At 56.2% G+C, this 27218-nt stretch overlaps 1 protein-coding gene across 1 annotated transcript; it reads right to left on the minus strand.

Annotated features, from left to right (window-relative positions):
• Positions 1-1108: 1108 nt before the first annotated feature.
• On the minus strand, positions 1109-15200 carry PTAFR (platelet activating factor receptor). Its single transcript, XM_074976509.1, has 2 exons — positions 15103-15200; positions 1109-2514 (listed from the first exon to the last, which is right to left on the minus strand). The coding sequence occupies exon 2, from the start codon at positions 2450-2452 to the stop codon at positions 1343-1345; it is 1110 nt and encodes a 369-aa protein (XP_074832610.1). The 5' UTR covers positions 2453-2514; positions 15103-15200; the 3' UTR covers positions 1109-1342.
• Positions 15201-27218: the final 12018 nt, after the last annotated feature.

Below are 27218 nucleotides of genomic sequence, written 5' to 3' on the forward strand. Positions count from 1 at the left end.
GCATGGCAGATGAGTTTTTCCCATCACCGGCTAAGAGATTTTTCTAGAAGAGCTGAAGAACCAAAAACTCATGTAAGAACCGAACCAAACCAAATTTCTCACCCTTTCCTCTTCCTGTGTTGGAAGGAAGTTCAGCATCAAGCAACTCAGGTTCAGCCAAGGAGTTTTGAGTGTCTCTGATCTGTAACCAAGCCCGGTTTCCTACCAATAGCCAGCTTTCTGTAGGCTCATATTGACTGCAGCTAACACTATTTGGAGCAGGGTCCCTTTTACTTTGGACTGAATGCCATTTTTGCTCTGGATTTAACACCACAGCAGCAGTTGAGTAACTTGGAGGGTGCTCGTGGTGTGGCTACAAGCTGATTATTTATGATAAAAGCAGTCTGTAAATAATCAGCCAGCGACAGCACAGACAGTCACTTCCTCATTACAATCCCATCTAATGTAAGTAAAGGCAATGCCAATGAAGTATTAGAAACCCATTCGTTTGCCATCATGCTTCTGGTAATGGCAATCATCCCCTGTCACTTAGACGCTTTCAGTTGATGTCAGGTCTCTTTCTGAAAGATGTACGCTAGCTCAGCCAGAACTTACTGGTCTGAATCCAGGAACAAGTGACCTTCTCTGTCCAGTGATGCATAGCAAGTCAAACTAAATAATGGTCCCTGGTGGCCTTAAAATCTGCACATATGGACACTGTTCCCTGTGAGATGAGCCCTTGGACAGCCACCAGGAGAAATTAAAACGCAGCCCAGCTGATTAGCAGAGCACCCACAGCCAGCAGTGTGTTTCTTTTGGTGATGCACAGCCGCACATGGCTCGGTGCACATAACACAATTCATTCTGCACATAGGATGAAAAAAATGATGGGAAACACCCCACAGGGATGTCAGGGGTAGGGGGAGCTATGCCCAGTTTTCCACTGCATTGCCGTCAGCTTTCACAGACTCCCCTTTTCCAGGCCAGTTATGTGGCTCAGATCCCCGGCGAGCCTCTCCTCGTGACAATTCCCACACCCTCGCATATGAAAGTGCTGACAGACCACTAGAAACAAGGAACTAGAAAGCAAGGGAAAGGCACAAATCAATGGCATTTTCCTTCACAGAAAGGAAGACAAACTAAGCTGTGCTTAGTGTCCCATGAAGCATCAGTATGTGTCAGAAGGTGCCTCTTTGCAATGCCTGCTTGGTCCCTATTCCTCCAGCTGCATTGGGGGCAGGCAAATTGAATGTTTATATTCCTCTTCCTGATGGAAAAATGCAAAGATCAGGCCTCCTGACACATCCCTGTCTGGCCTGGCTTTGGTGAGAGGAAACTGGTGTCACAAGTGACCCAGCCCTGCTCAGAAGGAGGCTGGACTGTATTCATTTCCCATGGGGTTGGTGGGGAGATCATTGATGGGCACCGTGACCTCAATCCCTGTGTCAGTGGTTTGCCTGGAACATTTGCGACTCCTTTTCATGGTTTTGAGATGCTCTGAAAGGTGCTTCCTGAACTTCTTGGTGAGGAAGCAGTAGATGACGGGGTCCAGCATGCAGTTGGTGCTGAGGAGACAGAGAGTCACTTGATGGGCGTCATTTAGTTGCTGGCGCAACCACCAGTTTTCCTTTTGCACCACCCCGAGCACAGTCAAGGTCCAAGGCAGGTCAATGATGTGGTGCGGTACAAAGCATATGATGAACACAGCCAGGACAGTGCAGACCATCCAGAGTGCCCTCTGCTTGACACGGATGCTCTTCTGTAGCTGCACTGGCTTGGTCAGCAGTGTCCTGATAATGAACAAGTTACACACCAAAACAAACAGGAAAATGAAGACAAAAATAATGAATATGAGAATATGGGTGGTGAGGACTGGCACAATGTTGGCATTGGTGTTATAGGGCTCGAAACAGCGTGTGCGGTTGCCATGGTCAATCTCCTGGAAAGTGCTATCGTTTATGAGGAAGTACAACCCACTGCCCACGATCACAATCCAGATAGCTGCAGAGAGGAAGATGCCCCTTCTCCGGGTGGTCAACTGAGCGACTGTGATGGGCTTGGTCACTGCCTGAAATCGGTTGTATGTGATGACTGTCAAGAAGCCTATGGAGCAGTAGGTGTTAACATAGAACAAGAAGCCGGCCACATTACACAGGAAGGAAGGCATAAACCAGTTTCCTTCATAGTGATAGTAGACAATCCATAGGGGCAGTGTGATGAGGAAAAGCAAGTCAGCCACTGTCAGGTTCAGCATGAATATCTTGATTTCATTCAGTTTTCTCCATGAATAGACCTGGAAGAAAATCCACAGCACGTAACAATTGGCAGTGAAGCCCAGCACGAAGATGAAGCTGTAGAAGATGGGGAAAAGGGAGTATCTGAACTTAGAGTCCACGTAGTATGAGTTGTTATCAGGGGATGTAGTGGAGATACTCAAAGGTGAAGGGGTGGTACTTCCCCCCTTTGAGACCATTGTATCACTGACCCAGTGCTTCCAAGGCAGCCAACTTCCTGTCCTCTTCTTTTCTTCTTCTTCTAAGAACACAGAACATATGATCTATGATTAAAGGAAGCAGGGCCACTGCCAAGCCTGAAAGCCTGTCCTGAGTTCCTGTCTCCTCTGGCTGCAGTTCTCCTCACCCCTCTGATCTCCTGAACTCGGACCCCGACCCTGTAGCCTGTCTCCATCCCACTCTGCTCCTTCCTGTTCTCAGTATGACCCCTGTTTCCAACTCACCTACAGCCAATGCCCACTTGGTCTGCGGTCCAATCTCCCACTTCCCCATCTGTTCCACCACTTTCCTTCTCCTGCCTTTCCAAGGGCTCCAGGGAGCCAGTCATAAGCATGGGACAGCACTTCTCCTGCAAGTGTTCTACTCATCATCCACCGACAATGCTGGCACCACAATGTCTGAGCATCTCCATGGTTGTTACTAGAAATCAGACAGAAAAGTAACAGAGAGGGAGCCGTGCTAGTCTATATACCATCATAACAAAAAAGCAGTCCAGTAGCACTTTAAGGACTAACAAAGTAATTTATTAGGTGATGAGGTTTCGTGGGACAGACCCACTTCTTCAGACCAGAGCCAGACCAGAACAGACTCCATGTTCCAGAGTCTGAGAACAGAGAACCAAAAAGAGTAATCAAGGTTGACAAAGCAGAGAAATTATTATCAAGGTGAGCAAATCAGAGAGCAATGGGGCAGAAGGGGCAGGGGACAAGAATTAGATGAAGCAAAGGATGTAAGAAAGTCCTTATAATGACACAGATAATTGCTACCCTGGTTCAAACCACATGTTAATGTGCTGAATTTGAATATAAAGACAGTTCAACAGTCTCTCTTTCCAAACAGACATGAGTGAGGGGTGGAGGGAGGAGTGTAGGGGTGGGGGCAAAGGAGGGTGGGGGAGGAGTACAGGAGTGGGGGGGAGGAATATGGGAGTGGGGCACAGGAGGGGATGAGTGGGGGAAGTAGTATGGGGGTGGGGGCACAGGAGGGAGGGGAGGGGAAGGAGAACAGAGGTGGGGGCACAGGAGGGAGGAGAGGGGGCAGGAGTACAGGGGTGGGGGCACAGGAGGGCAGGGAGGGTGGAAGAGTACAGGGGTGGAGGCACCGGAGGGGAGGGGCAGGGGAGGAGTGCAGGGTGGGGGTACAGGAGGGGGGGAGGAGTATGGGGTGGGGGCACAGGAGGGGATGGGTGGGGGGAGGAGTACAGGGGTGGGGGCACAGAAGGGGATGGGTGGGGGAAGGAGTACGGGGGGCACAGGAGGGAGGGGAGGGGGAGGAGTATGGGCTGGGGACACAGGAGGGGAGGGGAGGAGGAGGAGTGCAGGGGTGAGGGCACAGGAGGGGAGGGGCAGGGGAGGAATGCAGGGGTGGGGGTACAGGAGGGCAAGGAGGGGGACAGAAGTACGGGGGTGGGGGCACAGGAGGGGATGGGTGGCAGGAGGAGTATGGGGTGGGGGCACAGGAGAGAGGGGAGGGAGATGAGTACAGGGGTGGGGGCACAGGAGGGGATGGGTGGCAGGAGGAGTATGGGGTGGGGGCACAGGAGAGAGGGGAGGGAGATGAGTACGGGGGTGGGGGCACAGGAGGGGATGGGTGGCAGGAGGAGTATGGGGTGGGGGCACAGGAGAGAGGGGAGGGAGATGAGTACAGGGGTGGGGGCACAGGAGGGGATGGGTGGCAGGAGGAGTATGGGGTGGGGGCACAGGAGAGAGGGGAGGGAGATGAGTACAGGGGTGGGGGACAGGAGGGAGGGGAGGGGAGGAATACGGGGGTGGGGGCACAGGAGAGGGGAGGGGGAGGAGTACAGGGGTGGGGGCACAGGAAAGGGGAGGGGAGGAGTACGGGGGTGGGGGCACAGGACAGGGGAGGGGGGAGGAGGACAGGGGTGGGGGCACAGGAGAAGGGAGGGGGAGGAGTACAGGGGTGGGGGCACAGGAAAGGGGAGGGGAGGAGTACGGGGGTGGGGGCACAGGAGAGGGGAGGGGGAGGAGTACGGGAGTGGGGGGCACAGGAGGGCAGGGAGGGGGGAGGAGGACAGGGGTGGGGGCACAGGAGAAGGGAGGGGGAGGAGTACAGTGGTGGGGGCACAGGAAAGGGGAGGGGAGGAGTACGGGGGTGGGGGCACAGGAGAAGGGAGGGGGAGGAGTACGGGGGTGGGGGCACAGGAAAGGGGAGGGGAGGAGTACGGGGGTGGGGGCACAGGAGAGGGGAGGGGGAGGAGTACAGTGCTGGGGGACAGGAGGGAGGGGAGGGGGAGGAGTACGGGAGTGGGGGGCACAGGAGGGCAGGGAGGGGGGAGGAGGACAGGGGTGGGGGCACAGGAGAAGGGAGGGGGAGGAGTACGGGGGTGGGGGCACAGGAAAGGGGAGGGGAGGAGTACGGGGGTGGGGGCACAGGAGAAGGGAGGGGGAGGAGGACAGGGGTGGGGGCACAGGAGAAGGGAGGGGGAGGAGTACAGTGGTGGGGGCACAGGAAAGGGGAGGGGAGGAGTACGGGGGTGGGGGCACAGGAAAGGGGAGGGGAGGAGTACGGGGGTGGGGGCACAGGAGAAGGGAGGGGGAGGAGGACAGGGGTGGGGGCACAGGAGAAGGGAGGGGGAGGAGTACAGTGGTGGGGGCACAGGACAGGGGAGGGGGGAGGAGGACAGGGGTGGGGGCACAGGAGAAGGGAGGGGGAGGAGTACAGGGGTGGGGGCACAGGACAGGGGAGGGGGGAGGAGGACAGGGGTGGGGGCACAGGAGAAGGGAGGGGGAGGAGTACAGTGGTGGGGGCACAGGAAAGGGGAGGGGAGGAGTACGGGGGTGGGGGCACAGGAAAGGGGAGGGGAGGAGTACAGTGGTGGGGGACAGGAGGGAGGGGAGGGGGAGGAGTACGGGGGTGGGGGCACAGGAAAGGGGAGGGGAGGAGTACAGTTGTGGGGGACAGGAGGGAGGGGAGGGGGAGGAGGACAGGGGTGGGGGCACAGGAAAGGGGAGGGGAGGAGTACAGGGGTGGGGGCACAGGAAAGGGGAGGGGAGGAGTACAGTGGTGGGGGCACAGGAGGGAGGGGAGGGGAGGAGTACGGGGGTGGGGGCACAGGAAAGGGGAGGGGAGGAGTACAGTGGTGGGGGACAGGAGGGAGGGGAGGGGGAGGAGTACGGGGGTGGGGGACACAGGAGGGAGGGGAGGGGGAGGAGTACAGGGGTGGGGGCACAGGAGAAGGGAGGGGGAGGAGTACAGTGGTGGGGGACAGGAGGGAGGGGAGGGGGAGGAGTACGGGAGTGGGGGCACAGGAGAAGGGAGGGGGAGGAGTACAGTGGTGGGGGCACAGGAAAGGGGAGGGGAGGAGTACGGGGGTGGGGGCACAGGAAAGGGGAGGGGAGGGGGAGGAGTACAGGGGTGGGGGCACAGGAGAAGGGAGGGGGAGGAGTACAGTGGTGGGGGACAGGAGGGAGGGGAGGGGGGAGGAGGACAGGGGTGGGGGCACAGGAGAAGGGAGGGGGAGGAGTACAGGGGTGGGGGACAGGAGGGAGGGGAGGGGGAGGAGTACGGGGGTGGGGGCACAGGAGAAGGGAGGGGGAGGAGTACAGGGGTGGGGGCACAGGAGAAGGGAGGGGGAGGAGTACAGTGGTGGGGGACAGGAGGGAGGGGAGGGGGGAGGAGGACAGGGGTGGGGGCACAGGAGAAGGGAGGGGGAGGAGTACAGGGGTGGGGGACAGGAGGGAGGGGAGGGGGAGGAGTACGGGGGTGGGGGCACAGGAGAAGGGAGGGGGAGGAGTACAGGGGTGGGGGCACAGGAGAAGGGAGGGGGAGGAGTACAGTGGTGGGGGACAGGAGGGAGGGGAGGGGGAGGAGTACGGGGGTGGGGGCACAGGAGAAGGGAGGGGGAGGAGTACAGGGGTGGGGGCACAGGAAAGGGGAGGGGAGGAGTACGGGGGTGGGGGCACAGGAAAGGGGAGGGGAGGGGGAGGAGTACAGGGGTGGGGGCACAGGAGAAGGGAGGGGGAGGAGTACAGTGGTGGGGGACAGGAGGGAGGGGAGGGGGGAGGAGGACAGGGGTGGGGGCACAGGAGAAGGGAGGGGGAGGAGTACGGGGGTGGGGGCACAGGAGGGAGGGAGGGGGAGGAGTACAGGGGTGGGGGCACAGGACAGGGGAGGGGAGAGGAGTACGGGGGTGGGGGCACAGGAGAAGGGAGGGGGAGGAGTACAGGGGTGGGGGCACAGGAAAGGGGAGGGGAGGAGTACGGGGGTGGGGGCACAGGAGACGGGAGGGGGAGGAGTACAGGGGTGGGGGCACAGGAAAGGGGAGGGGAGGAGTACGGGGGTGGGGGCACAGGAGAAGGGAGGGGGAGGAGTACAGTGGTGGGGGACAGGAGGGAGGGGAGGGGGAGGAGTACGGGGGTGGGGGCACAGGAAAGGGGAGGGGAGGAGTACAGTGGTGGGGGACAGGAGGGAGGGGAGGGGGAGGAGTACAGGGGTGGGGGCACAGGAAAGGGGAGGGGGGAGGAGTACAGGGGTGGGGGCACAGGAGAAGGGAGGGGGAGGAGTACAGTGGTGGGGGACAGGAGGGAGGGGAGGGGGAGGAGTACGGGGGTGGGGGCACAGGAGAAGGGAGGGGGAGGAGTACAGTGGTGGGGGACAGGAGGGAGGGGAGGGGGGAGGAGGACAGGGGTGGGGGCACAGGAGAAGGGAGGGGGAGGAGTACGGGGGTGGGGGCACAGGAGGGAGGGAGGGGGAGGAGTACAGGGGTGGGGGCACAGGACAGGGGAGGGGGGAGGAGTACAGGGGTGGGGGCACAGGAGAAGGGAGGGGGAGGAGTACAGGGGTGGGGGCACAGGAAAGGGGAGGGGAGGAGTACGGGGGTGGGGGCACAGGAAAGGGGAGGGGAGGAGTACGGGGGTGGGGGCACAGGAGAAGGGAGGGGGAGGAGTACAGGGGTGGGGGCACAGGAGAAGGGAGGGGGAGGAGTACGGGGGTGGGGGCACAGGAAAGGGGAGGGGAGGAGTACGGGGGTGGGGGCACAGGAGAAGGGAGGGGGAGGAGGACAGGGGTGGGGGCACAGGAGAAGGGAGGGGGAGGAGTACAGTGGTGGGGGCACAGGAAAGGGGAGGGGAGGAGTACGGGGGTGGGGGCACAGGAAAGGGGAGGGGAGGAGTACGGGGGTGGGGGCACAGGAGAAGGGAGGGGGAGGAGGACAGGGGTGGGGGCACAGGAGAAGGGAGGGGGAGGAGTACGGGGGTGGGGGCACAGGAAAGGGGAGGGGAGGAGTACGGGGGTGGGGGCACAGGAGAAGGGAGGGGGAGGAGGACAGGGGTGGGGGCACAGGAGAAGGGAGGGGGAGGAGTACAGTGGTGGGGGCACAGGAAAGGGGAGGGGAGGAGTACGGGGGTGGGGGCACAGGAAAGGGGAGGGGAGGAGTACGGGGGTGGGGGCACAGGAGAAGGGAGGGGGAGGAGGACAGGGGTGGGGGCACAGGAGAAGGGAGGGGGAGGAGTACAGTGGTGGGGGCACAGGAAAGGGGAGGGGAGGAGTACGGGGGTGGGGGCACAGGAGAAGGGAGGGGGAGGAGTACAGTGGTGGGGGCACAGGAGAAGGGAGGGGGGAGGAGGACAGGGGTGGGGGCACAGGAGAAGGGAGGGGGAGGAGTACAGGGGTGGGGGCACAGGACAGGGGAGGGGGGAGGAGTACAGGGGTGGGGGCACAGGAGAAGGGAGGGGGAGGAGTACAGGGGTGGGGGCACAGGAAAGGGGAGGGGAGGAGTACGGGGGTGGGGGCACAGGAGAAGGGAGGGGGAGGAGTACAGGGGTGGGGGCACAGGAAAGGGGAGGGGAGGAGTACAGTGGTGGGGGACAGGAGGGAGGGGAGGGGGGAGGAGGACAGGGGTGGGGGCACAGGAGAAGGGAGGGGGAGGAGTACAGGGGTGGGGGCACAGGAAAGGGGAGGGGAGGAGTACGGGGGTGGGGGCACAGGACAGGGGAGGGGGAGGAGTACAGGGGTGGGGGCACAGGACAGGGGAGGGGGGAGGAGTACAGGGGTGGGGGCACAGGAAAGGGGAGGGGAGGAGTACGGGGGTGGGGGCACAGGAAAGGGGAGGGGAGGAGTACGGGGGTGGGGGCACAGGAAAGGGGAGGGGAGGAGTACGGGGGTGGGGGCACAGGAGAAGGGAGGGGGAGGAGTACAGGGGTGGGGGCACAGGAAAGGGGAGGGGAGGAGTACAGTGGTGGGGGACAGGAGGGAGGGGAGGGGGGAGGAGGACAGGGGTGGGGGCACAGGAAAGGGGAGGGGAGGAGTACGGGGGTGGGGGCACAGGAGAGGGGAGGGGGAGGAGTACAGTGGTGGGGGACAGGAGGGAGGGGAGGGGGAGGAGTACGGGAGTGGGGGGCACAGGAGGGCAGGGAGGGGGGAGGAGTACAGGGGTGGGGGACAGGAGGGAGGGGAGGGGGAGGAGTACGGGGGTGGGGGACACAGGAGGGAGGGGAGGGGGAGGAGTACGGGAGTGGGGGCACAGGAAAGGGGAGGGGAGGAGTACGGGGGTGAGGGCACAGGCGAAGGGAGGGGGAGGAGTACAGGGGTGGGGGCACAGGAAAGGGGAGGGGAGGAGTACAGTGGTGGGGGACAGGAGGGAGGGGAGGGGGGAGGAGGACAGGGGTGGGGGCACAGGAGAAGGGAGGGGGAGGAGTACAGGGGTGGGGGCACAGGAAAGGGGAGGGGAGGAGTACGGGGGTGGGGGCACAGGAGAGGGGAGGGGGAGGAGTACGGGGGTGGGGGCACAGGAGAAGGGAGGGGGAGGAGTACAGGGGTGGGGGCACAGGAAAGGGGAGGGGAGGAGTACGGGGGTGGGGGCACAGGAGAAGGGAGGGGGAGGAGTACAGGGGTGGGGGCACAGGAAAGGGGAGGGGAGGAGTACAGTGGTGGGGGACAGGAGGGAGGGGAGGGGGGAGGAGGACAGGGGTGGGGGCACAGGAGAAGGGAGGGGGAGGAGTACAGGGGTGGGGGCACAGGACAGGGGAGGGGGGAGGAGTACAGGGGTGGGGGCACAGGAAAGGGGAGGGGAGGAGTACGGGGGTGGGGGCACAGGAAAGGGGAGGGGAGGAGTACGGGGGTGGGGGCACAGGAGAAGGGAGGGGGAGGAGTACAGGGGTGGGGGCACAGGAAAGGGGAGGGGAGGAGTACGGGGGTGGGGGCACAGGAGAGGGGAGGGGGAGGAGTACAGTGGTGGGGGACAGGAGGGAGGGGAGGGGGAGGAGTACGGGAGTGGGGGGCACAGGAGGGCAGGGAGGGGGGAGGAGTACAGGGGTGGGGGACAGGAGGGAGGGGAGGGGGAGGAGTACGGGGGTGGGGGACACAGGAGGGAGGGAGCACCAGGCATTGGGGCAAAGGGAGCACAGTGCAGGGATGGGGGTACCAGGGAGGGTAGGAGAGGGGAGTGTGGGGCACCTGGCGGGGCCCGGGGGCCAATGGGGATCTCCACCCCAACGGGCACTGGGCACCAAACTGCCCTTCTGCCTGAGGCCTGCTGTGTGCAAGTGAGTCCTAGGCCCAGGCGTTGGCACAGCACAAGGCAGATGCACACAGCAGGTCTGTGCCCACCAACGCTTATGCTCCAAAATGCCTGTGCGTCTCTAAGGTGCCCCAGGACTTCTTGTAGTCCCCCAAGAAGTCACTGCTCAGGTGCAAGCTCCGCCCTCTCCTCCTGCTGTCCTGGGGGTCGGGAGGGATGTGACCTACCAGTCAGGTCTCTCCGCTCCCTCCCCCCCCCACCCCCGCCCCGCAGAGACGGAGAAGCCAGGGATCACAGGTCACCTGCTGGGAGCTGCAGCCCTGGGGGCTGCTCCTGGACAGGCCCGGTGCAGCTCTGCAGGACGCAGCTTTCTAGCTCTCGTGCCCTGGGTCTGACATGGCTGGAGCTGAGCCCCAGCCGTGGGCTGGACCTTGGCACAGGCGTCCAGCGGTAGTGCGGGGAGGAGACCGTCTGGCCCAGGCCTTGGCAGAGCGCAACTGTTGCGCCCACCTTGCCCCGCAGTGACGGGACGCAGCTTGTCCCTTCCTGCCCACACAGCGGCAAAAGGCAGCCAAGCCCCACACCCAGGCCCGGCCTGCCCCATAAGTGACGCTAGACAATGCAGCTTTCCTGGGGAGACCAGGTCCCTCAAACGGGGCTCCCCGTCCATGAGGGGTGGGGGAGGGGCATCACAAGGCGCTCACAGGCAGGTCACCGTATTGCCACTCTTACGTCAGAGCTGGCCACGAGCTCAGCAGCCCAGAAGTAAGCAAGGGTCGTGCTACTGCAACCTCCCACTGCAATAACCCTGCATCCGCCACCACCCTGGCCTGGCCCAGCCCAGCCCGACAGCTGCACTGCGGGGACATGTCAGCACTACGTATCAGACGGCAGCACCGGTTGCTGTTTGCACAGTGCGGTGCCCTGGACCATGAATTCAGCAGGGCCCTAGCAACAACCCAGCCACCTGCTGGCCCTCAGCTACAGCACGGGTGAGAGGTGGGTAAGCCCTAAAGCAGCATTATGCCCCTCAAAGCCTCTGGACTGGGGGTCCTTGGTGGCAGGTGGGCCACGGGTGCTGGGACCTTGCAACCCAGCACTTGGGAGGGGGATGGAGGAGCTGAGGCTGCTCTCCCTGTGCTGGGGGAGGCTGGGGGCATTAGGGCTGGAGGCGGGGGGGGGTTTCTGCCCAGACACCCTGTTCTCCCGGGCTGGGGTGCTGGGTGCTATGCGCTGCCCACTCTGCTCTCAGGGGCCGTGCGGCTTGCTGCTGGCCCACCCACCTGGCACTCTGGGGCTGGTGGCTGTGGGAAGGGGGGTGCAGGGCCTTGGAGAACGTCGCCAGGAGCTTATCTCCACGAGTTGGCAGTGCACTGCACTCCAAAAAGCCCCAGGGATCTGGCAGCCAGGCAGTGGAGTCCCCATTGCCCCAGGGCTCTGGCAGCTGGGCAGCATGGTCCCAGCCAGGTGCACTCCCGGCCCCGAGCCCCCCTCCATGCCCCAAGCTCCTGCCTAGACTCCTGCACCCCACAACACCCCACTCCTGGGGCATCACCCCAGGCTTAACAGCCCTGGGCCCTATGCGTAACTAATGCAATCGCCATGCTCCTGTCTCGCCGCACACACTGCAGGCCTAGGCCAAGGAATGAATGCTGCAGCCCTGCGAGTGCTGGACACCCTGCACCACCTGCACATCCCAGCACAGAGGGTGGAGCCGCAGCTGCAACCAAGGCATTTAGGAAGACAGGTTAAGAACATAGCTTGAAATCACCACTGTGTTCCCCTCAGCCAGGCCATCCTGGTCCCAGCTTCAACTCCAGCTCAAGAGCCGCTCTAACAGACAACAGGTTCTGATGTCGCCAAGGGCGCCACTGGGTGAGCGGGAACCCTGGGGACACCCCTGTGCCAGGAGGGGTTGTCAGCCTAGGAGCCTGGACACAAAGCTGCCAGGCCATGGAGGCTCAGGCCATGTGATGCTGTCCCCCGGTGCACCCAGTCCATCCTGCCCCTCTCGCTACTCAGCGAGATTGACACCCGGGCTGGGCCCCAGGCTGGGACGTCCATGCCCAGCATTGCCCCTGATGCCTGGTGTGACTCGGGCACATTCACAGCATCGCTCCGCATCTCCATACACGACCAGCTGGCATGCACGTGTGTGTCCTGGGGGACTCCGGCTCACCTAGCCCAGCCCCAGGACTGCCTGTCCTGCTTGGGCTTGGGTGACACCCTGCCAGCAATGGCTGGACCATGGGCTCTCAGCCGCGTGGTTGCCCTGTCCCAGAACACGGCCCAGGGCAGGCCAGCTGCAGGCTCAGCTCTCAGCACACCTCCTGCAGGGCCTGGTACAACGTCCTGAAAGGACCCAGCTGATGTTCCCTGGCCTGCTGAGCCACCCAAGGTCCCACTCTTCTGTGCCTGCAGGGGAGGGGAGGTGCTGCCTTCCCAAAAGAAGCTGGCGGGGTGCAGGGGGAAGCTCTGGCCCACTGGGAAAGCTGGGGCTGCAATACAGCTGCCCAGCTGCTCTTGGGGCTGGAGCCCAGGACTACAGCTGCTCAGAGCTACCCAGATGCTCCCAGGGCCAGAGTCTGGAGCTGGGGTGCCCAAGTTCCTGGGGCCAGGAGAAGAGAGGCCTGCCCTGCTCTGGGCGCTGGGGGAGGGGAGGGGCTGAGGCTGTGTGGCTACTGGATTCTGTGAGTTGGGGTGGGGGGGAAGGGCTGGGGGCCAGTGTCCACAACGGGGACTGGTGGGCATGAAAGGGGGTGGGGGCTGGGGCTTGCCCTGGCTGGGGGCATTGTGCTGCTGGGGTCCTGACATGAGCATGAGATGCAAAACAACACACGAATGGCCTGTGAGCAGTACAGCTCCCCCCGCACGTCCAGTGTGGGTGTGAATGCCACCATTGTGCGGAAGCAGAGACCCAGCCAGCACAGCAGGGGTTAAGGAGAGCCCCACGATCCCCGCCCTGTTAGCCCTGCAGTGGAGAACAGGCCACACCCTGCCTAGCTGGGTGCCCCATTGGCTCCAAATCGAGGGGGGGCAGAGCTCTGCAGAAGTCATGGGAAAAGCGAGCGGGTGCATAGCATTCCCTGGCGACCCGCTCCCCGACCCTGGTGCCGCCCTGTCAAGCGCCTTAGCACCACCATCCAGCACCGCCCACCAGCCGTCCCACAGAGGTGCTGGGGGACAAGAGCAGGACGGGGGTGTGCTGGAAGGAGGGGCTGGAGCGAGGTTTGGAGGCGCTGGGGGGAAGGAGTGACGGGGACAGGACCTGGGACTGAGTAGGGGGTCGAGCCCCGCAGCAAGGAAAACACTGATGCCTGTAGCCCTACCTGACGGGAAGGCAGGCACCTGGGAGAGTGCAAGAGAGATTGAGATGGGGACCTGGGTATCCCACGCCCCAGGTAACTGAGTTGGCAGCCCCCAAGACCAGCTTACAGCTCCCAGCCGCAGGAGGGGCCCAAGACCCAAGAGAAGACAGAAGCCCCCCAGCAAACTGCCCTAAAGGCACCACACCCCAGACTGAACACACTGGCAGCAAGGAGTCCAGGCCAGAGCCTTCTAACTTCCTTCTTGAGGCCACCCTCAGCCCTCACTGACATGAAAGCCTGAGGCTCCTCAGCCAAGCCGGGGGCTGGGAGCTGTGAGCGCTAGGCCGCCCAGCACTCCAAGCCCCCTGGTACAACTGTCTTGGTTAGAGCCCAGCCTGGGAATTAGTTCTTTTTACCAAGAACTGTCCCAGCACCTTCACTGGCGTAGTGCTGCTGCGAAGGGCTCAAGCCAGAGGCAGCTGCATTTCAGCCACAGTCGTGTCATGTGGCTGGGGCAGGTAAAATGCTCTCGGGTCCCAGGGGATGAGAGGGGCTCTGCCGGCGTCCCTGCCCTTTGCTCACACTACAGAGGAAGGGTCACTCTGGGTTCAGAAAGCGCCCGGAGCAAGTGCTGTATACATGGCGTCTCCAGGCGAATGCTATAGCAGGTGTGCCCAGTGGGTGCCGAGCAGTGGACAGATGAGGGTCAGCGTCATTAGGTCCAGTTTTTGCTCTCGGCTTTGCTCACAACAGAGACCTGTCACAGGCACCAAGGCAGGGTCTGAGCCAACGCCCAGGCCATGAACAACCCCAGGCTGGCTCAGCTGCTGGGGAGTGTATGTCACTGGAAATCAGCCCCACTAGCCCCAGGGCTCTTCTCTGAATTCCCCTGGTTTGTCAGTATATTTCTGGGGTCCCAGACCCAAGCACAGGGTGGAGGCTCCTCCCCAGTGCTGGGCTGAGGACGGGGCAGTCCTCCCTTGGCTCCAGGGTGGGCAGCCCAGGGCCATAGCCAGGCTGGGACATTTGGGTGGGCCCTGACTTCAGGAGAGTGGGCAAGGAGTGGGTAAGGAAGCAGGTAGAAGGGATGGAGCTGCTGACCTCCTGGCCCCCTCCAGGCAATGGATATTCTGGCCAGAGCCCCCAGGAGCATGCCCAGCAGCTCTCCAGGGGCAATATTCCCTCCCCCAGCAGCAGCCCTGCCTGTTGTGAGCAGTCCCCGGCTGGGCTGGGCTGGGCTGCTGCTCACTCGCACCCCCTACCTATCCCCCCTCCAGAGGTGGATTAGCCAATGGGCCAAAGAGGGGTGCCCAGAAGCCCCAGCCCATTGGGTGTCCCAGAAAAAGGGATGCCCCCATGCTCATGCCTGCTCCAGTTTCACCTCCCCCATGGGGATTTGCCCTGACCTGCTTTACCCATCCAGAGCACAAGCCCCCTGCTCCTCAACCCTGGCCCCCAGCTGGAGGAGTGGGGTGAGCCCCCGACCCCATTCTCTAGCTAGAGCAATGGGCAAGCCCCAACCCTGCACTGCATCGCTGCAAGGGTCTGGATTGGGTAGACAGACCAGAGGTTCCCCCGCCCTGCACTATGGGAACGGAGACAGAGGGAGGAAGTCACTTGACCAGGTCACCCAGCAGGAAAGCCGGGAAGAAAGCCCACGTTCCCAGTCCAGTGCTCCAGCCACTGGTCCCTGTTGCCCCCAAACAGGCTAGAAGCAGCATGGCGCTTGGCACAGCACCCTCACCCTGGTAACCCATGCACAGACATTCAGGCTCGAAGGTGAACTCTGTCCGACTGGAAGGAGTGCAAGCGGCTCCGTGCTCACCTGTGGGGAACGGCTGCTAGGCGTGCTCTCCAGTGCCAGCCTTCGAAGAGCAGGGTGGAGCTGCTCCCATCCTGTCCACACCGGCGTGTGGCTGCAGCCCCGCCCCGTGCACACAGCTCTATTGATTGGAATTGCAGAACTGAAAGGGTTGCACAAGCTTCCTGCCAAGTCATTAGAGAACAGGAAATGTCACGGTCTATCAGGGCGTCAGGAAAGAGCAATAAAGTAAGTCATGGGGCGAAAGTGAATCGACAGCAAAGGCTGGGAGTCCAAGAAAGCCATTAGCAGGAGCATTTGCATGCAAGGTCTTTGCCTTCGAATGGCTGCGTTCCTCAGAGAGAGAAGGCCCTTGCCTGCGGTTTGGCCAAGAAGCAAACAGCACTCGGGGGACAGCCGTGTTAGTCTGTAGCATCAAAAATATCAAGCAATCCTGTGGCACCTTAGAGACTAACACATCTGTTAAATTGTGACCTTTGATGAGTAAGACGCACTGCCTCAGATTTGGAGTAGACCATTAGCATCCAGAGTTTCTATAGTGGGTGTGGGGGGGACAAGAAGGAGGAAAAAAGTGAGGTACAGCAGATCCCCAACTTACACAAGTTCAGCTCGTGCATTTCTTGCAATAACACGAGTCAAAATCAACAATTACTGCCCAGCTGCTGTGCCTCCCGCTGCACCCCACTGCCTGCAGCACAACCCGGCTGCTCCCCCCCCCGCACCCTGCTGCACCCCACTGCCTGCAGCACAACCCGGCTGCTCCCCCCCCGCACCCTGCTGCACCCCACTGCCTGCGGCACACCCCGGCTGCTCCTCCCCCTGAGCCCTGCTGCACCCCACTGCCTGCAGTGCACCCTGGCTGCTCCTCTCCCGTGCCCTGCTGCACCCCTGACTCCTCTGTACAAGGCTGTGCCCTGTCAGCTAATAAACCTGCTGTTCTCCTGCTGAGTGAGAGTCACTCCTGTCTGCGGATGGGGTGCAGAGCCAGTTGGTCTGGGCTGGGGGAGAGAGAGAGAGACAAAGGAGGGGGCAAAGCCCCAGCTTGGGGGCCCCCTTGGGGCCTCCTCTCCCAACATGGATTGGACTGGCTGTCTGCCTGCTGTACTGACTCCTCTGTACGACACTGTGTCCTGTCGGCTCTAAACCCGCTGTTCTCCTGCTGAGTGAGAGTCACTCCAGCCTGTGGATGGGGTGCAGAGCCTGGGAACCCCTGAACCTCATCACATCCCCCTCCCTGGTCCAGCACCCTGGGGACCTCTGGAGTCCTGAATGGGAGATTTTGCTGGACCAGGAAAGGTTAATGTCCCCCGGGTCCCTGGCCGTTCTCCCGGGCCCTGCAGCTACAGCTTGCTGCTGCTACAGCAGGGTCCGTCCCTGGTCCTGGCTCCCTGTTGGGTATCTGGCAGACCTGGGCTCTCCAGCCCTGGCTCAGCACAGCTGCTGGGGGTTGTTGCCTTCACCCCGGCCTGCTGCCCACCCCACCTCCTCTGCAGGGCTGCCAGGAGGAAGCTTGCCTTGCCCTCCTGCCCCAGCCATTTGGTCCAGAAGCACCCCTTGTCCAGCCAGATGAGGGATGGTGATGGACCAGAGAATGCCAGTTTTAGGAGGTGCAACCTGTATTACGTTTTGAGCTTTTTGGCTAGTTGTTCTTCAAATTGTTCTTTGGACTTCCTAATTATATTTTTACCCTTTATTTCACAGAGATTCCGCTACTTTTAATTTTCCTCACTAAAAGTCAACTTCCAATTTTTATATAATGCATTTTTATTTCTCACTGCTCCTTTTAGCCACAGTAGCACTTTTTTGGGTCTCTGTGGTTTTTTTTTTGTTTGTTTTTGTTTTAATTTGGGGTATACATTTAAGCTGAGCCTCTATTATGGCAGCTTAGAAAAGTTTCCATGCAGGTTGAAGAAATTTAACTTTTGACAATGTACCTTTCAATTTTTGTTTAACCTCTTCATTTTGTGTTGGTCCCCTTTCTATGTTCTTCCCACTACAGGACTGTTGAATTTAAACAATTCACTATTTCCAAGTGGTCCAGCTCTGTTCACCTCCTGGACCAGACCCTGTCTGCCACTTAGGACTAAATCAAGAACGGCTTCTCCCTTGCAGGGTCTGCAGGCTGCTGTTCCGAGAAGCAGCCATTTACAATGTCAAGAAACTTTATCTATGAATCTCATACTGAGGTTACCTCTACCCAGTCCATACGGGGATAGCTGAAATCCCCCATTATTATTCCAGGTTTTATTTTTATAGTCTCTCTCTAACCTCTTCTAGCATTTCACAGACAGCTACCACCATCCTGGTCACAGGGTCAGTAACAGAGCCCTGCTGCTGTGTTCCTATTATAAGCACATGGAACTATGATCCACAGAGATTTTTGTGGTACAAGTTGGTCTATTTAATATTTTTACCTCCTTTGATTCTATGCTTTATTTCGCATATAGTGCCACTCCCTCGCCAACATGACCTGTTCTGTGATGCCCAGCTACTCACAAAAGCTCATCACCTAGTAAATAAAATAGTTAAGCTTTAAGGTGCTACACGACTTTTGTGCAGCTACAGACTAACCCGCTCACCCCTCTGAATCTTTGTCTATGTTCCTCACCCTGCCTGTTCATATACACACGCCCTGTCCCAAAGGCTGTGCTGCTCCCAGGTTCATACACTCAGGCTGTGTTGCAGCTCCCATTTCTGGAGCTGAGCCCCCAGGTTAGAATATCACTGATGCCTGAGCCCCTGGAGCCCACATAACTCACCCCTGTGTACTAGAAGCCTCCAATAGCAGAATGCTCCCTACAGACAAGAACAATAGTGCCCATGCAGAGGATAGGGGGCCAGCAATGTTTTGCGCAAACCATGCATTTAGATAGCTCAGAGACTGACATCCTGATACATCAGAAGTGATGTGTAACTTCTTTGAACCGGTGTATAAAGATGTAACCACCAGCTGATGTCTTCGTCCGGCTGAGGGGACAGTGATAGAGCCAAGTCCCTTGTAACAAGCACACGTGTTAGCCTAACTGAAGATGTCCAATCTGGGGAAGCCAGGACCGTGCTTCGTTTTCAATAAACATGCTTAGCGTCTTACATCCTTACCTGATTTGTTGGCCTTTGGGGACTCTCTAGGGTCTGCTGTGTTGGTAAATAAGATGAAGGAAGAAACAGAACCGTTTACAGAGCACCTCACTGTGGCTTGATTGCAGGGAAATGAAGAAAAAAGCATGCAAAAGTGAAAAACCAAGATTAAGCATGTTAATGAGAGTTGATGTAAAACAGTTTCAGTGGGGCTTGGAAGGGCAGTCCTGCAGCCTCTCTGGCAGGCCAACAACAGCAACAGACAGTGGGGGACAAAGTCTGATTTTATATGACCAGGTAATTGCCCTCACTCACATCTCAGAACCTGAATAAAACCTGGGGCGTGAGTTCCCAACTGCTCTGACCCCCGGAAGCACAAGCTGCTCTCAGCTAAAACATACACCTGTCTGTTTCAAGTATTCGTACTAATCCGTGTGTTGTCCTTTATAGCCTCTCTCCGCCGGCTGACCTTGCTTCTGGTGCCTGTTCGTCAACACAGCTCTAAGAGCAGGGGTCTGGGAGAGTTTTTATCGGGAAGGTGCTGAGAGCCATTGACCCAACCTGGAAGCCACCTCAGGCCAGAGGGCGCTGCAGCCCCCCCTCTCACCCCTTTGTAAGAGTTCATCTGTCTTGGCTCAAGTCTTGCTTTATTCCTAAATTGCTCTTCACCCTTCCCCACTGAGCTCCCCCTCCCACCTCCCGTCACTTGTTGACTCTCATGTTCAAGGTTAGAAGTTATAGTTTATAGAGAGATCTCCAAAAGATAAAACAACTGAAACCTGCATATGGCAGCAAACAAAGAGAAAACAAGGTAAACTGTATATTTTAAATAAATCCAGTCAATTATTTATTTTAACCCTTTAGAAATGCAACAGCTGGAATTACTCCCAATTTTCTTGAAGATAGGGGTGCTAAGCAATAGATATGCAGACTTTGCTTCTAATACTAACCACTGACTAATACTTGAAACATGGACTTTTAATACAGCAGAGTTTAATGGAAAATGCCTGAAGTAACTAAATTGATACAACAAACTTGAGAAATATGAATGTTTTAACAATATTTATTAAAAACTTTAAATAATAAAGTAATAACTTGTTTGAAAGTTTAAGCCTTTTGTGTATTTGTGTTTTTTTTTCTTTTTGTGTGCCTTATTTTGTACGGTTATGAAAAGAATTCTGGGGCCATTTGTTTTAATTATAACTGTATGTCATGCCACAGCACAGAGCCAAGCCAAACCCAGTCACGGCACAGAGCCAAGCCAAACCCAGCCACGGCACAGAGTGGCATGGAGACACCCACGCTCAAAACACTGGCATCAACTAGACGTGGTCATGACTAGACGTGATAACCTCAAAATGGTCCTTCTGACACGCAGCTATCATAGTGCTGACTGCGATACAGATCACTCGTTAGTTTGCTCCAAACTCAAGGTGATTCCCAAGAAGCTGCACCGCTCTAAACCAACTGGAAGGCCCCGCACTGATGCCAGAAAGACGGCAAACTCAGAGAGAGACGAAAAGTTCAGAGAGACCCTCGAGGAGAATCTGTGCAGCAGCCCTGGGGGCGCCGATGTGACATCCAGATGGCAGCATCTGAGGGATACAATTTACAGCACGGCCTTGTCGGCGTTTGGAAGAAGAGCCAGAAACACAAATGACTGGTTTGAAGCTAACTCCAATCAGATGATTCCAGCCACCGAAAAGAAGCGCACTGCATTTCCTGGAGTACAAACGTTCGCCAAGCCAGAATACCCTGCAAGCGCTCAGAGCAGCCAGAAACACAGTACAGCAGACAGCCAGGCACTGTGCGAACAACTACTGGCTCGAGCTATGCAGCAGCATCCAGACCAGTGCTGACTTTGGTAATCTCAGAGGAATGTACGAGGGCATGAAGAAGGCATTAGGACGCACCCAGAACAAGATGGCACCTCTGAAATCCAAATCTGATGAAGTCATTGCTGACAAAACCAAACAGATGGAGCTCTGGGTTGAGCACCACTCCGAGCTGTACTCATGTGAGAACATTGTGGTCGACTCAGCCCACGATGCCGTTGAGCTCCTACCAGTAATGGATGAACTGGACCAGGAACCAACTGTGGATGAACTGAAGAGAGCCATAGACAGCATTGCAGTAGGAAAGGCCCCAGGCTAGGATGGTACCACCAGAGGTGATCAAGTGTGCCGCGGACACTCTCCAGGAACCCCTGCATGAGCTACTGTGCCTGTGCTGGAGAGAGGGTGAGGTTCCACAGGATATGTGCGACGCTAACATCGTAACCTTGTATAAGAACAAAGGAGACAGAAGCGACTGCAACAATTACCGTGGAATCTCCCTCCTAAGCATCACCGGTAAACTGTTCACTCGCGTCATCCTCAGCAGGCTCCAGAAGATTTCTGAGAGGGTGTATCCCGAATCACAGTGCAGATTCCGCGCAGAGAGATCTACCGTCGACATAGTCTTCTCTCTGAGGCAGCTGCAGGAGAAATGCAGGGAGCAGAGGAAGCCACTCTATATTTCCTTCATTGACCTGACCAAGGCCTTCGACTTGGTCAGCAGGGATGGACTGTTCATACTGCTCCACAAGATAGGCTGTCCTCCACAGTTACTCAAGATAATCCAGTCTTTCCACGAAGACATGAGAGGAACCATCCAATATGACGGCACATTATCGGATGTTTTCAGCATCAGGAGCGGCGTCAAACAAGGATGCGTGCTTGCTCCGACATTGTTCGGGATCTTCTTCACACTCCTCCTGAAGCATGCCTTTGGATCTTCAACAGAGGGCATCTTGCTGCACACAAGATCTGATGGGAAACTGTTTAATCTTGCAAGGCTGAAAGCTAAATCTAAGGTGCAGGAAGTCCTCATCAGAGATTTGCTGTTCGCAGACGATGCTGCTGTAGTGTCACACACACAGAAGATCAGCTTCAGAAACTGCTGGATCAGTTCTCCAAAGCGTGCAAGGACTTCGGGCTTTCCATCAGCCTAAAGAAGACAAATGTACTTGCTCAGGAGATTGCTGACCCTTCATCAATCAGCACTGACAACTATACATTAGAGGTCGTCCACGAGTTCGTTTACCTCGGGTCCACCATCACTGACACCCTGTCATTGGAGTCTGAGCTAAATAGGAGGATCGGTAAAGCAGCCACAACTCTGTCCAGCCTCAACGAGAGAGTGTGGAATAACAACAAGCTGTACACTCACACCAAAATGCAAGTCTACAGAGCCTGCATCCTCAGCACCCTCCTTTACGGCAGCGAGACTTGGACCCTGTACGCCCGCCAGGAAAAGAGGCTGAACATCTTCCACTTGCGCTACCTCAGGCGCATCCTTGGAATATCGTGGAAGGACAGAGTGTCCAACACCGCCGTCCTCGAGCAAGCTGGAATCCTAACCATGCACACCCTCCTCAGGCAGCGGCGGCTCCACTGGCTTGGCCACGTCCACAGGATGAATGATGAAAGTTGATCCCAAAAGACATCCTGTATGGTGAGCTAGCCTCTGGCAAAAGACCTCCCGGGCGCCCCCAGCTGTGCTACAAAGATGTTTGCAAGAGAGACCTCAGAGAGGTAGACGTCGAGCTGGACAGCTGGGAGGAGCTGGCAGACGATCGCAGCAGATGGAGGCAGGAAGTACACAGGGGCCTCAGAAGGGTGAGATGAGGATCAGACAGCTAGCAGAGGAGAAGTGAGCCCACAGAAGCACAGTAAGGACCTGCCAGACACCCATTACACATGCAACAGATGCTGCAAGGACTGTCACTCTCATGTCCTTCACAGTCACGGTCGACGCTGCAAATGATGATCCCAAATGGAACTACGAAGGGCGCGATCCATAGTCTACGTAGACTGAAGGATGCTACTACTACTACTGTATGTCATGTATGTGGGGTTTTGTTGTATGTCATGTGACTATTTTTATTATTTTTCTTTTGTTGCAACGAACATTAACTTTTTTTATCCCTTTTCATAGAATCATAGAATCCTAGGGCTGGACGGGACCTCAGGAGGTCCTGAAGCAGGATCAACCCCAACTAAATCATCCCAGTCAGGACTTTGTCAAGCTGGGATTTAAAAACCTCTAGGCATGCAGAATCCACCACCTCTTTAAGGCCTTGTCCTTGGAACGGGGTGTGTAAATGAGCCAGGTCAGGGTACATGCACTGCATGTGCATCCTCGTTCCTGCTGCATGAACTTTGAAGTTAGCAACTTTGAAGCACCATCAAGCCACATAGCCGTGGGAACTTCCAAGTGCCCTGATTTCCAAAACGTTTTGCTAACTTCAGAGTTTGCGCAGCAGGAATTAGGCTAATGAGGTGCTGCATATGCAGCGTAGCACTTCATTGCCATTTCCCGATATGGCTCGTTTACATGCCCCCTTTGAAGGAGAGAGCTAGTGTAGACAAGCCCGAAGTAAACCATTCCAGTGCTTCACCACTCTCCTGATATCCAGCTTACACCTCTCCCTCTTTAACTTCAGACCATTGCTCCTTGTTCTGCCATCTGTTACTACTGAGGACAGTCTCTCTCCATCCTCTTTAGAGCCCCCCCCTTCAGGAAGCTGAAGGCTGCTATCAAATTGCTCCTCATTCTTCTCTTCTGAAAACTAAATAAGCCCGAGTCCCTCAGCCTCTCCTTATAGGTCATGTGCTCCAGCCCCTTAATCATGTTTGTTGTCCTCTGCTGAACCCACTCCAATACATTCACATCCTTTCTATACTGAGGGGTCCAGAACTGGACACAATACTCCAGACATGGCCTCACCAATGCCAAACATAGGGGAATAATAACTTTTCTAGAGCTGTTGGTAATGCTTCTCCCAATGCACCCCAATATGCCGTTAGCCTTCTCGGCTACAAGGGCACACTGTTGATCACATCCAGCCTCTCGTCCACTGTAATCCCCAGGTCCCTTTCTGCTGCATTGCTACTTAGCCAGTTGGGCCCCAGCCTGTAACAATGCTTGGGATTCTTCTGTCCCAATGTAGTCCTCTGCACTTCTCCTTTTTGAACCTCATCACATTTCTTTTGGCCCAGTCCCCCAATTTGATTAGGTTACTCTGGATCCTATCCCTACCTTCCAATGTATCTACCTGACTTCCTAGCTTAGTGTCATCTGCAAATCTGCTGAGGGTGCAATCCATACCCTCATCCAGCTCATTAATAAAGATATTGAACAAAATTGGCCCTAGAACTGATCCTTGGGGCACTCCACTTGAAACCGACCGCCAACCAGACATTGAGCCATTGATCACTACCTGTTGCACCTGTCCATCAACACAGCTTTCTATCCATCTTACAGTCCATGTATCCAGCCCATACTTCCTTAACTTACAGGCAAGAATGTTGTGGGAGACTGTATCAGAAACTTTGCTGAAGTCAAGGTATATCACACCCATTGACTTCCCACAGAGCCAGTTACCTCGTCATAGAAGATAATCAGACTGGCCAGGTATCACTTGCCCTTGGTGAATCCATGTTGACTACTCTTGATCTCTTTCCCTTCTTCCACTTGCTCCAAAATGGATTCCTTGAGAATCCCCTCCATGATTTTTCCTGGGACCGAGGTAAGGCTGACCAATCTATAGTTCCTTGGATTGTCCTTGTTCCTTTTTTAAAGATGGGCACATTTGCCTCTTTCCAGTCGTCCTGGATCTCTCCTGATGTCCACGAATTTTCAAAGATAACGACCAAGGGTTCTATAATGACATCGGCCAATTCCCTCAGTACCCTTGGATGCATTAAATCTGGACCCATGGATTTGCATGTGTATAGCTTTTCTAAGTAGCTTTTAACATGTTCTTTCTCCACTGAGGGCTGCCCACCTCCTTCCCGTACTGCATTGCCTAGTGCCATAGGTTGGGAGTTGATCTTGTCCATAAAGACTGAGGAAAAAAAGCATCCAGTACCGCAGCTTTTCCTGCATCATCCGTCACTAGGTTACCTCCCTCATCCAGTAATGGCCCCACACCCTCCCTGATGACCTTCCTATTGTTAACATGCCTGTAGAAATCCTTCTTGTTTCCCTTCACATTCCCTGCTGGCTGCTTTTGCTTTCCTGATTACTCCCCAGCATTCTCCGGCAATATAGAAAATTTGGTACCACACTATTTTACTATCGTATTTGGGATATAATGTTAGTAATACCATTTTTTGCAAAGTCATAAAGGGTTCAGTTATAACTACATGAACATACATTTCTGCATCAACAAATAATATAATTGGAAACAAAATAATACTTTTTTATTAATTACATTTTTTAAATTTTATTTTTTATTTAAAAAATGTAAAAGAAAACCTCAAGATTGAGTTTCAGATAAAATTAACAAAAACGGAATTTCTTGTGTGGGTTTTCATAAACTTGTTTCCACTTTTAAACACAGTTATAAGAATGGCATAGCAATACTATTCAAAAATAACCAGTCATTCATAATGCTAACGAAATTTCTTCAACTGGTTTCCATCCTGGAATTTCAAATACAACAAAGCGTCATGGAAGTTTAATACCTTCAAACTATTTACATATTGATTTAATTTTTCTTTTCTTTTGTATTATGTTAAATGAACATAGTGGTTGTTAAAGCTTGTGCTTCTCAACAGTTAATGAAAGTGGAATTGGTACCAGAAGAAAATTAATTCTAAGACGCTTGATATAAATTACGTTACTAGCTCTTTTGTTCAGAGTGTTCAGCAGGGAAAAGCAATATACTTTCTCATGGAAGACTGAGTATCTATTATAGTAGGTAACCATTACATTTAGCATAAAATATTAGCAATGCACCTCACATAAAAAATGAAGAGTGTTAAGCCCCTGGGTCACCTCCAGCCCATGCACTATGGTGTTCTGGGACAATAGGGAGACATCCACCCAGAAACAACACTAAAGCGGCAGGGGAGAGACATAGTGCCTGAAGCAGAAGCCCGCATACCACAGGCCTGGACAGAGGCCTCAGGTTTTGAGCTCAAGGGTCAGGATGTTGCTAATATAGAGCAAAGTGAAGCTGTGAGCAAGAGGCCAGCCCTACTCACAGCTCATGGTGCAAGCAGGACTGAGACGCAGCAACACTCACACCAGACTAGCCAGAGGTGCTGTTTGTTTAACTACCAAAAAGTGTCCAAATTAAATAGCTTCCTTTGTAAAACGAGGAAACTAGACACGCTGGTGTCATCACATGTGGCCATATCTGCCCCCTCGCCCCCCACAGGTCACCCTCACGGTTTGAACGCAAGACTGTCAGGTCCTCAGCACACATGGCCCAGTGGGGAGAATACAGCCAACGTCCTACATTTGGCACATCCAGTATGACAGTTCCCAATGCACAACGTGTTGCTTCCAATGTGGGGGAGGCGAGGCACTGAAGTGAGTGGCCTGCCAGGCAAGCCTGAGAGCCCCTTTGCTACCTAATCTCTCATACCCACCAAGTGTTAACCGAGGCAGCACTACTCAGGATGGCCAGGGCTATAAAAAACCCACTCCTAAGGGGCCAGAGGAGCTAGTAAGCAGGAGCAGCTAACAGGGCTTTAGACGGGGGCCTTTGAAGGGGGACAAACCCACTTGGCATTCTTTACATTAAAATAAAACCAAAACCACCTGATTAAAGAACCAGCTATCAAGCAACTAATTAGCACTAAGCATAAAGAGCAAATGCAGGCATAAGCCCAGCAAAACAGAGCATGGGTGGCAGGGGGAAGGAGGGGGATGACAGATGACTATCCAGTTTATGTCATCCAATACAGTCTGTGTGATGACCTGCCCTTGTGAACAGGAGGGGTACATGTGTATTTGGTGCAAGGAACTCCTGGCCCTCTGTTAGGGCTCCTTCCCAACTGGCACTCCAAGTGCAGAAAGTGGGGGCCCACAAAACCGTAACACACCTTGCCTATACACAGGGCTTTACTTTACAACTTCCCTGGGTCACAGATCTCCTGGACCCTGGAGGGTAGCTGCCACCACCCCAGTCCTTGGAGACCCCCTTTAGCCCAGGCAGACACACTGCAGGATGCCTCTCTGGGGGTGGGGGCAGCTCTTGAGAAAAAGAGTTGTTAACCAGTAACGCTCTGGCTAAAGTCATGTAGGGAGACAGGCCTCATGGACGACACAGGGACTAGGTCAATCTCTAAAACCAAACAGTGCTTTATTCAAAAAGTAAGAAATGACTAAAGCTGAGATTTTGACGCAGAGAGATTCCCTTGCTGGGATCCAGCTTAAAATTTACAGGGGAAAAGAACCAAGTCCATAACCAGAGTCATTCAGAGAAAAGCAGAGCCAGTCCCAACCTCACCTAAAATAACCATAACCCGATCGCATCTAACTAGACAGTTCCCTCCTACATACATCTCTAGGGCTGATTTGGAGACAGTCAGGAAATGTATGGGATTCATTCCAATTGCCTGTGAGACATCCTCTCTGACGCCCCAGCAGACAAAAGCCCCCTAAACTGCGATTGTTCTCAGTTCTCACACTGACTTTCTGTGCCAGCGAGTCTAGTGCAGCAACGTGTGGCGTGTGGTCACACTTTACAGCCTTCAGCCTGGGCAGGGCTGGCTGTTCGGCAGGCACACGCTTAGTGCCTTGCCCTGCGGTGTACGCTGCGGGATGCTGGCGGCGCAGGACAGCCGTGTCACCTGGAGGGAGGCGGAGTCCCAAACTGCATGGGGCACTTGTACCGAAGAGCTCCCGCAGCCGATGTCTTTGGCCCCAGCAGAACACTGCTCAAGTGCTGGCAGGCTGATCGCTACTCTGGCCTGGCGAGGCAGCCAGGCCCAGTGGGTGCAGCCCTAGCTTGGCCTCTGTGCCTTGGAGGGTACATAGACACTGTGGAAATGCTGCTTGTAGCGATGGGCAGGAAGGCTTCAAATAGCTCTTTGGGATCAGTGTCACTGAAGGATTATTCAGCTGAATCCAATAACGTGGAAGGAGCCATTTGTGCACAAGGCAAAGCCCCTGGGAGTCCACTCACTGCCTTCTGCTAGTCCCTGCCAGCTCCATGCTGTCTCCTTCCCTCTCACCAGCACACTCAGCCTGCCAGTCTGTCA

The sequence above is a fragment of the Carettochelys insculpta genome, chromosome 24, assembly GCF_033958435.1.
Source record: "Carettochelys insculpta isolate YL-2023 chromosome 24, ASM3395843v1, whole genome shotgun sequence".
Taxonomy (NCBI): Eukaryota; Metazoa; Chordata; order Testudines; family Carettochelyidae; genus Carettochelys; species Carettochelys insculpta.

Excerpts from the sequence above, each read along its gene's own strand:
- PTAFR (XM_074976509.1), bottom strand. The coding sequence starts at position 2,452 with ATGGTCTCAAAGGGGGGAAGTACCACCCCTTCACCTTTGAGTATCTCC.